A 9,558-nucleotide genomic window follows, 5' to 3' on the forward strand; every position below is an offset into this window, starting at 1 on the left:
CACAGCCAGCCAGGCCTCCACAGCCTCTCAGCCTCCACAGCCTCTGAGCCTCCCTCAGCCTCGACGTGCCCCCGGCGCCGGCTGGACCTGACGCCCGCTGGCTCTCTGTACCCCTCTCCTTCCAGCCCACCCCTCCCACACTCCAGTTATTCTCCTCCCCACCCCCACCCCTTCCGTGCCTTCTAGAACTCCTAGAAGTTCCCAACTGGAGGTTTCCATTAGCAGTTGGTCCTGGGCTGGCCTGCCATGACTTCTCCCTGAGTCGGGGTCCCTCTCAGGATGGCAGCCCAGGCTCGGACCCCACGGTCAAGGTCACGAATCTTGGGCTGCTCCTCTGTGTTCCGCTTTCTCCGAAACCTGGTGGGGAGCAAGAGTGTTTCTAACAAGTCCCTGACCAGGAGCCGCCGGCCCAGCCCCACCCAGGAGCAGGATGGTGTCCCCCCAAGGGTGGGCCGCAAGGGAGGCCGTGGGAGGAGGGAGCCACAGCTAAAGGCCGCGGTCCCCAAGGTCCTCTCTGCGGCCCCCTCAAACCTGCCGCCGCATGACGCCTTCGGGCTGGGCACCGGGGACATGGGATCCCAGACTCTCACCTCCAAGGACGCCCTGAAGCTGAGGGCCCAGGGTGTAGAGGCGTCATCAGTCCCGGCCAGAGAAACCACGGAGGCTCTGGGCCACCTGTCTGAGAAGAAAGGAAAGGAGGAAGAGCCAGCAGGGGCGGCCTCAGGGGCCTCAGACAGGTGAGGGGCTGTGCCTGGGAAGGGGAAGGCACCATCCAGGCAGAGCAGGATACAGGCCGGAGGCCATGAGTGGGAGCCGTGGGTGAAGGGCTGGGCCCAAGGGGTCCTGTCATGACTGAGGGGTAGTTGCCGACGGAAGGAGGGAGGGGCCAGCCGATGACGGTGTGGGAGGGGAGGCTGGAGTGTGTGGGTTGAGCACCAAAGATGGAAGAGGGAGCTGGGGTGTGGCTCACAGGCGGAGCACTGCCTGCTTCGGGCCCTGGGATTGGTCCCCAGCACAACAGAACAATAACACCCAGGCACCGGTGACGCACGCCTTTAACCCCAGCACTCGGGAGGCAGAGGCAGGAGGAGCTCTGAGTTTGAAGCCTGCCTGGTCCACAGAGCGAGTTCCAGGACAGCCAGGACCACACAGCGACACCCTGTCTTGAAAAACCAAATAACAAAAACAAAACAGAGTAATAAGAGAGATGACAAAGGGTTGTCCCCGAGGCTGGGCCTCTGCTCTCTGCTGCTCTGTAGCCATGCTTCCAGCCCGCCCGCCCGCCCGCTCTCCCTTCCTGCCCCCCCCCCCTGTGGAGGGCACCCAGCTCCCCGCTTCCTACCTCTCTCGGGTAGGAAAGCCCCTCTGATAGAGACCTCCAGGAAGAGAGCCGGGCCCGGGGAGAGAGGAGGGCACACCAAGCAGGTCTTGGAGAGACCCAAGGTGGACTGAGCTTGGCCGCATCTCCGGGTGTCCCCTGCCTTGACCTGTCTGCTTTGGGATTAGGGAACACTTCGCCCAGGCCCTGGAGGCGGAACACGGGTCCCTGCAGTGGGTCCCAGGACCACTGGCACTCACGCCTGCGGCCTGCGTCAAAGAGGAAGAGGAGGGGCACTGCCTAGTTGAGATTGGTAAGTGTGATGGGGGGGGGGATGGAATCCTCTCCTCTGGGACCTCCCGGGTGGGGAGCCCAGCAGTCTGAGCTTTGAACCCCGCGGCACCCATGCCGAGTCACATGGCAGCGCTGCGTCTCTCTGTCCCGCGTGCCCCTGCGGCGTCTGTCAGACGGGAGTCAAGCAGCACCTGTCTCTGAGGCGCGTGGCAAGCATCCGTGAGACGCTCTTTGTCACGGGCTAGATCACAGCAGGCGTCCAAAGTGAGACAGGGCAGAGCCCAGGTGCGGCGACTCCTTCGGCCCCTGGCTTGGAGGCAAGAGAACTGCCCCGAGTTCAAGGTCTGCCCCGGCTTCCTGGTGACGCGCCTCTCCCAACAAGAAAAAGCAGCCGCAAAGCTAGACGTAGTGGTCCACACTTGGAACCCCAGGAGGGCGGAGTCAGGGAGGCCGGGAGTTGAAGGCCAGCCTGGGCTGCGTAGCAGAGTCGCCATGTCGAGAACACAGAAGAAAACTAAACCCACCAGGAGTGATGTGGCGAGGGGACAGTGGGGGGGGGGGGTCTTTAGGTAAAGGAGGCTGCGGCCAAGCTTGAGGGCCTGAGTTTGGCTCCCGGGACTCCCTTGGTAGAAGGCGAGAACAGATTCATACAAGTTGTCCTCCGATCCCTGTACACATGCCATGCTGTGCGGCCCCCCCCCATAAAGAAAAACGTAATTTAAAAACGTAATTAAACGTAAGAAAGAGAAACCAGAAGAGAGGGTGACCCCATCCTGAGCGCCACCCCCAGGACTGGCACTCCCCAATCTGCTGCCAGCCTCAGTGACCGGCGCTTCACAGGAGACCTCCGGGTGGCCTCTTGCAAGGCAGAGTCCACGCCGTGGAACTATCTCCTCGGCTTGTACAAGCACCTGCAAAAGTCGGCCATGACCAAGGTGAGTGTGGCCGGGTCCCAGGGGCCTCCGGCTTGCCGGGTGGGTGTGGCCAGGTCCCCCCAGCCCCCCCCCCGCTTGCCGGGTGAGTGTGGCCGGGTCCCGGGGGCCCCCCGCTTGCCAGGTGAGTGTGGCCGGGTCCCCCCCAGCCCCCCCCCCGCTTGCCGGGTGGGTGTGGCCGGGTCCTGGGGCCCCCCGCTTGCCGAGGGGGGAGACCCTCCCTCTTGCTCTCTTGGGGACCATCCCCTCCTGTCTCCTGGTTTGGGGAGGAAGGGGGCGCGGCCTGGAGTCTTGACCCCCTTCACAGGTTCAGACACCAGGTGTACCTCAGTTTCCCCTCAAGGATGGCTTGCCCCAGGAGGAGAAAGGGGAGAGGGAAGAAGCAGAGGAGGACAGCCACCTCAAGTTGTGTGCCCCACATGTCGCCACCTTCCAGTGTCCGCTGCAGAAGACTTTTAGGTCCACAGACACAGTGGGTAAGAGTGTCAGCCCCACCTTGCCAGGTCAGAGAATCTGGCTTCAGCCGGTGGTGGTGGTGGTGGTGGTGAGGGTTCAGAGAGGAAACACAAGCCTTGACCACATGGTGGCAGCAGAGGACCAACAGTGACTGCCTTAAATGTTGGTTGTCCTCCAGGCCTAGCTAGGGTCCACGGGGACCGCTCGAGCACGTGCGCGCGCACACACACACACACACACAGTTCCTGCCTGGGGGAGGGCACCTCCAAGCCTGGTTCCTGCTGAGCCACCCCATAGCCGCCTCGGCGAAGCATCAGACAGTAGCAGTTGGTTCGGTGGCAGTAACACGGAACGGTGGCTCATGGGTAAGACGGCTGGTTGCTCTCGCGGAGGACCCCGGTTCGGTTCCCAGCACCCATGCTGGGCGGCTCACAGCCTCCAGTGACTTCAGCTCCAGGGGATCCAGCACCCTCTTCCGGCCTCCACAGATACACACATCAAAACTCAAAAGCTAAAAACAGCAATAGCCACAATACCCTCAAGGTGTTAGGTGTATTTACACAGTCACTACTGGGGCCATTCTTTAAAAACTCAAACTGATGCCTCCACCAAAGGCAGAGGTTCAGCAACTCGCCCAAATCACACAGCTGCTAATGACGGAGCTGGGACTTCACTTCGGGCAGCTGGGGCTGTTGGTGGCAACATTTTTCCCCGGCAAGCCCCGCCCAGGAGCAGCCTCCCACTCTCAGGGCAGGAGGAACCCAGGGGTGTGGGAGAGGCTGTGTCTGGCCGGCCGGCTCCCAGGTACCTGAAGGCTTTGCAGCAGCTGGTCCCCACCACAGAGCCAGCCAGGAAGAGGGCGGGGCGGGCATGCAGTGGGGATTTCCTGGGCTCTGCCTGCTCCACGCGGGGAGAATGCAGGGTTCACAAACCCCATTTCTGCTACACACTAAGTCACGTCAAATGTGCGATTGCAGCCGGGCGGTGGTGGCGCACGCCTTTAATCCCAGCACTCGGGAGGCAGAGGCAGACGGATCTCTGTGAGTTCGAGGCCGGGCTGGACCGATAGCCTCCGAAACAATACAGAGAAACCCTGTCTCGAAAAAACCAAAAAAAAAAAAAAAAGTGCGATCACCTCACACACACACGGTCAGCCAGCAACGCAGAATCCTTGGGGGTTGCCAGCACCCTCCAGTTCCGTTCAGCCCCGAAGACCCAATTTCCTGGAGATGGCACCAGGTGCCCGCTGGCTGAGGGTACAAGCACACCGCCCCAAGCCCCGGTCACTCAACCCGTGTTTCTGACCATCCATCGGGGTTCTGCGACCCCCGCTGCTCACGTTCAGACCACTAGCTTGAGCATCTCACGGAATTTAGGTTTGAGGGATTTGTTTTTATTGTTTCCGGCATTCTCACAAAGTTGTCTAGTTAGTCTTGAACGTGTGATCCTCCCGCCTCGACTTCTTGAGCTGAAAGTCCCAGCGGTGTTCAGTCCCAGTCTTTGCCGGGGACTTAACCTCCCCCTCCCTCCCTGCAGCTGCTCACAGAGGAGCAGGAGCGGACTGCTGTGAGCATTACAGGAAACCTGGTGTTTGAGGGGGTGCCGGTGCTGGGGGAGCTGGGGGGGGGAGTGCTGGTGCGAGGAGCAGCAATCAGACGCCTGTCCTCAGCACTCAGCCCATCTCTTTGCCTCAAAGGCTTCGTGGAGTCGGAGCTGAAGAAGATTCTGGCAGTGAGAAGAGAGTCTCGCCTCTGGAAGGTGGGCAGCCCGGAAGGCCGGGAGTTACTGACCCAGCCGGACATCACGCTGGAGGAGGCGGGCATGGTGGACGGCCAGGTACGCCTGGGCATCCATCCAATCCACTGACTCATACGTGTGGGGTTGCCGTCCCTTAGCTCACATGGCCCTGGCCCCTGGTTGTAGCCGCCAATGCCTGGACTCTTCTAGGGGACGGTCTGAGATACTACCCTCTTTCTGGGAGTAGTGTACACACACACACACACACACACACACAAATGCACACACACACACACAAATGCACACATACACACCTCAACAGTCCTCACCTGAACCAGTATTGTCACTGTTTTGCTTGTGTGTGTGTGTGTGTGTTGAGACAAGGTCTCCTGTAGCCCAGGCTACCCTGACCCTGTGTAGCAGAGGCTGGTCTTGGGTGTCCATTCCTCCTGCCTCTACCTCCCCCACTCCAGTGCTGGAGTTACAGATCGGGAAGTTCATCAAGATGGGCTAGCACTTGAACAACACGCTCTTTCACCATTCACATCAAAGCCTACAGACACACGCAGGCTTTGGGGAGCAACCACATAGCATCCGTACAGCTCCCAGCCAGTTTCCGCCCATTCATCATTCCTGTCTGACTCAGTGGCCTCTCTGCCCCGATGGTCTGAGGTTCACAAGAGGGAAGAGTCCCAGGCTCACAACCAGAGTCTAGTCAGACCATTGTTCTGTCTCATCTTGGCTTTGTGCTGAGACATTACAGCGGGACTCCACCAGCTCCTCAGTGCAGGGGGGTGGTGTGCGCGCGTGTGCATGTGTTGGTGTGTGTGTGTGTGTGTGCATGTGTTTGTGTGTACACGTGTGTGTGTGGGGGGTACGTGCCTGTGTCTGTGTGGGTGCCTGTGCATGTATGAGGTGCATGTGTGAGGTGATCGTGGAGGGTGGGTGGGGAGACACTATGGCTGACTCCACCAGGAATTCACACCTGCTGGGCACTGGGAACATCCTAAACCCTAAGACTGCCCATATGCCCGCGTCTCAGGAGCCTGCTGTTCCCACGCTCCTAGCCACACAAGCTGCCAAGCTGTGTGAGCACTTGATCTCCCCGCCTACTGAGATACTCCAGTCCTGGGACCTGTCCCCCTCCAGGCCTTGTGAGCCTGCCCGCCCTTCCCATTCTGGGCTCACAGGCCTGGGCCAGCATTGGCAGCACCGGGAGACTTGGGAGTTTCTGGATAGTACACATGGAGCCCCCAAGTCCTCTCTTTAGGGGGTCAGAGGTACATCCTCAACTCCTGCCTTCTGCAGTAGTGGGTCTTTCCAGTCCCCCTGTGCCCTAAGAGCCGCTTGCTATGGGGGAGAGAGGTTGTCCCTCAGCTGTCGGGGAATGCCAGGGACCTGAGGGGTGGACAGTAAGGCAGCCAAGGCTCCACCCAGTAGAAGGCAGCATGCAGAGCCCCCAGGACAGAGACAAAGGGAAGGGAGGAATTTCTGGGTCCCTAGCATCCAAGGAACCAGAGGTTGGAGAAGTACTCCTGCATTATGGGGGTAGTCAGCTCAGGGTCGTGAGCCTGGGCCAGCTTTGGGGTGGTGGGGAAAGTCTGGGAGAGGTGGCTGGGGGTGATCTGGGGGCAGATAGAAGGTTCTGGAATGCAGAGCAGGGACTATCTTCCTTTCCCCCTGTCTGCCCGCAGCACCTGCTCCTGGAGGAGATGGACGAGATGGGGAACTGGCCTCCTCCAGAGTGAGGCCTCCGGCAGGAGCCCACTGTACCCACACCCCTGGGGCCCCAGTCCAACATGTGCCTCTTCTTGGGACACATCCAAGGAGTCCCTGGGCTTTGGGATGAGTAGCATCCTATGTGTGTGTGGTGGGCCTGCCCAGCAATGTCCCTGCACATCAGATTCCGATAGATGATGTTATTAATAAAAACTTAATTTAACATTAGCTTCCCGGGGCTGTCTGTCATTGGACCTTGTCCCTCTCCTCACTCCTGGAGCAAGCCAGGTTATTAGGGTCTCCGTCTAGCCCCTCATTGGTTCCTGCAGAGCACTAGTGTGGAGGCCACCTCTGGGCACAGGGTCAGGGAGGGCAGGAGGACCTGGGCTAACCTGGGGTTGCCGCCGGCCCGCAAGGAGAGTCCCCAGCTCCCCTCTGTCCCGAGCTCCCAGGCGACACTGTGTCCTCACCAGGAGGATCCGGGAATTCTCCCAGCAGGAAGTTCCTGCCCAGCCAGCTCAGGGACAAAGCCAGGAAAGGGGCCCTGAACTGTGTGGGGACCTGCTTCAGAAGAGCTGGCCGGGCGGGCTCCTGGGGAGCAGGCAAGGAAGGGCCCCCCGAAGTTGCCGTGGGTTGCAGTTTGCCTTTGTGGCGCTGTCATAAAAAGCGCGCTGGGGAGGAGGAGTTTGTTTCATCTCAGAGCTCACTCTCCATCGCGGGGAGAGAAGTCAGGACGAGGGGCTCAGGCAGGGACCCTGACGGACGCAGGAACGGAAGCAGAGACCACGGAAGGGCGGGGCTACGGACCCAGGAACGGAAGCAGAGACCACGGAGGGGCGGGGCTACGGTGTCTCGCCTCTGCTTTTCTCGGCTACCTTTTACTTTCTTTTAAGATTTATCTTAGGGGCTGGAGAGACGGCTCAGCGGTTAAGAGCACCGGCCAGCCGCTCTTCCAGAGGACCCTGGTTCAGTTCCCAGCACCCACACAGCCGCTCACAACCGCCTGCCTGTGACTCCAGTTCCGGGGCACCTGACGCCCATGGCAAAAACAACCAATGCACACTGAAAAAAAAAAGTTTGTTTTAAATCTTGTTCGTGTGTGCACACTCACGCATGCATTTGTATAGTATGTACCCCTGTGGAGAACAGGCGGCCGCAGGGTCCTGAAGCGGGTGTCAGACTCTGGAGCTGGAGTTAACAGTCACAAGCAGCCCCTGTGTGTTTGCTGGGAACCAAACTCCAGTCCCCCACGAAGGTAGTGTGAGCTCCCCGTTGCCGAGGCAGCTCCTGGGGCCCTCAGCTCCCTTCCTTATACAGCACAGAACCACCTGCCCAAGGCTCGCACTGCCCAAGGCTCGCACTGCCCACAGCTGGCTGGGCCCTCTGGCATCAATTAGCAATCTAGAAAATGTCCGGCGAGCACACCCACAGGCCGACCTGATGGAGGCGCTCCCTCATCCCTGTGACAGTACAGGAGGGTGTCTCTCCAGACTAGACAACCCCTGGCCATGGCGGGGCACTTCAGGGGTCTGGGGCAGGGTTAGGGTTAGACAACCCCTGGCCATGGCGGGGCACTTCAGGGGTCTGGGGCAGGGTTAGGGTTAGACAACCCCTGGCCATGGCGGGGCACTTCAGGGGTCCGGGGCAGGGGAGGCTTCAGGGGTGCCATGTGGCGGCTTCGGGAGAGGCCTGGAGCATAGAGACCCAGTGATTCCTAAATTCTGAGGTGGGGGGACTTGGGCACGTTGGGGTCTTCACCCTGGTTTCCTGGGACACCGGGAAGCGCTGTGGTCCAGGAGGTCCCTGTTCTCTCCGATTCTGAGCCTCCCTGCAGGCAGACAGAGAGAGCCTGTCCGGGGCCCACTCTGCAGAAAGTTGTCTACGTTACCCTCCCACGGCCCCACCTCCGGCTGGCCAGTGACAGAGCTGCAGGTCAGTATGAGCTGAGGATTGCTGTCTTCTGAGGCCGGTCTCAGGGAGCAAGCCTCTGAGTGCTGGGATTACAGGTGAGTGTCGCTCGCCGTTCCTGGCTCAGCCACGGCCACTCTGAAGAGTCACAGCGGTCAATCAGCAATCATAGCGGCCACGGTGAGGGGCCACGTCCATGGGGTGGTGGGACAGGGGGCAGATACTGCAGCAGTCACCGCAGCCCAGCCTGGCTCACTGAAGGTGGAACCCCATTCCCCATTTACCCCCAGCCGTCACTGTGGGGGAGGCGGGATCCCCATTTACTCCCAGCCGTCACTGTGGGGAAGGTAGGCTTGGAAACAACTAGGGACACTTTGGGGGCCAGGGGTTTCCTCCAAGGCTTCCTGGCCAGGGCCCACGGAGGCCTTGACTCAGAGCTGGAGGCTGGTGGAGGGCCAGCTGAGTTGAGTCAGCCAGGAGGCTGCCTTGTGACCAGATGACTCACCTGTGCCCTGATTGCTCAGTTAATCACTTCCTTCAGGTGGGGGGCTGATAGGAAGGGCGAGGCCTTGACTGGCAGCAGGGTTCGCAGGGGGCATACGGACCCCTGGGCAAAGGCTTGGCTCAGTGTCGGACGCTCTGTAGCTCGCTCCTCTCCTGCTCTGCCATGTCTGTGGGGTAGCCTCACGGCTGTCTCCCTGTAAGTCACAAAGACTGTGGGGCAGTGGCCCAGGTGCCGGTGCTGTCTGTCCAGGGGGTGGGAAGAGGGTGTGTGTGTGTGTGTTGGCACAGGCCTGAGGTCTCTTCCCAGCCCTGAGGGGTCCAGGGCTGGCTTCTGAGGGAGGCCTGGCTTGGTGTGCATGGTAATGATGGCAAGCATTCTGTAGGAGGAGCCGCTGTGGACCGGGGGTCTCTGGTAGTGAGCGGAACCCTGCAGACAGCCCTGGGTCCAACCCGGAGACTAGGGTGTCTCAGTTTGGTGTGAGATCCAGGAGGTCTTTAGGTGTCACTGTGCCGGCTCCACGGCTGCAATCGGATTTCGCCCAATCTGAAACCCATCTTCCAGGGTCTGCACACCAGACAGGGAGCACTCTCTGCTCCCTTCATTCACGTGAACCAGCGGGGATGGCAGTGCCCAGGTCAGGTTTGCAGCACCGGGCCTTTAGGGACAAGGGTGCTAAGTCTGTCACCCTG

At 60.4% G+C, this 9,558-nt stretch overlaps 1 protein-coding gene across 2 annotated transcripts; it reads left to right on the forward strand.

Annotated features, from left to right (window-relative positions):
* Nucleotides 1–186: 186 nt before the first annotated feature.
* On the forward strand, nt 187–6,684 carry LOC101838008 (gametogenetin-binding protein 1). Of its 2 annotated transcripts, none has more exons than XM_005084864.4 (6): nt 187–737; nt 1,507–1,631; nt 2,453–2,547; nt 2,852–3,020; nt 4,697–4,836; nt 6,432–6,684. In XM_005084864.4, the coding sequence occupies exons 1-6, from the start codon at nt 280–282 to the stop codon at nt 6,483–6,485; spliced, it is 1,041 nt and encodes a 346-aa protein (XP_005084921.1). In that variant the 5' UTR covers nt 187–279; the 3' UTR covers nt 6,486–6,684. The 2 variants fall into 2 exon arrangements, with proteins under 2 accessions (XP_005084921.1, XP_040588096.1); XM_040732162.1 differs by having other exon boundaries at nt 2,876–3,020.
* Nucleotides 6,685–9,558: the final 2,874 nt, after the last annotated feature.

The sequence above is a fragment of the Mesocricetus auratus genome, unplaced genomic scaffold (genome assembly GCF_017639785.1).
Source record: "Mesocricetus auratus isolate SY011 unplaced genomic scaffold, BCM_Maur_2.0 Super-Scaffold_100027, whole genome shotgun sequence".
NCBI classification, from domain to species: Eukaryota; Metazoa; Chordata; class Mammalia; order Rodentia; family Cricetidae; genus Mesocricetus; species Mesocricetus auratus.

What these genes read in the sequence shown, in the direction of transcription:
- LOC101838008 (XM_005084864.4), top strand. Translation starts at nt 280, where the DNA reads ATGGCAGCCCAGGCTCGGACCCCACGGTCAAGGTCACGAATCTTGGGC. An exon ending in GCCTCAGGGGCCTCAGACAG is followed by an intron (nt 738 to 1,506) that starts GTGAGGGGCTGT and finishes CTTTGGGATTAG; the next exon opens with GGAACACTTCGCCCAGGCCC. An exon ending in TAGGTCCACAGACACAGTGG is followed by an intron (nt 3,021 to 4,696) that starts GTAAGAGTGTCA and finishes TTTGCCTCAAAG; the next exon opens with GCTTCGTGGAGTCGGAGCTG.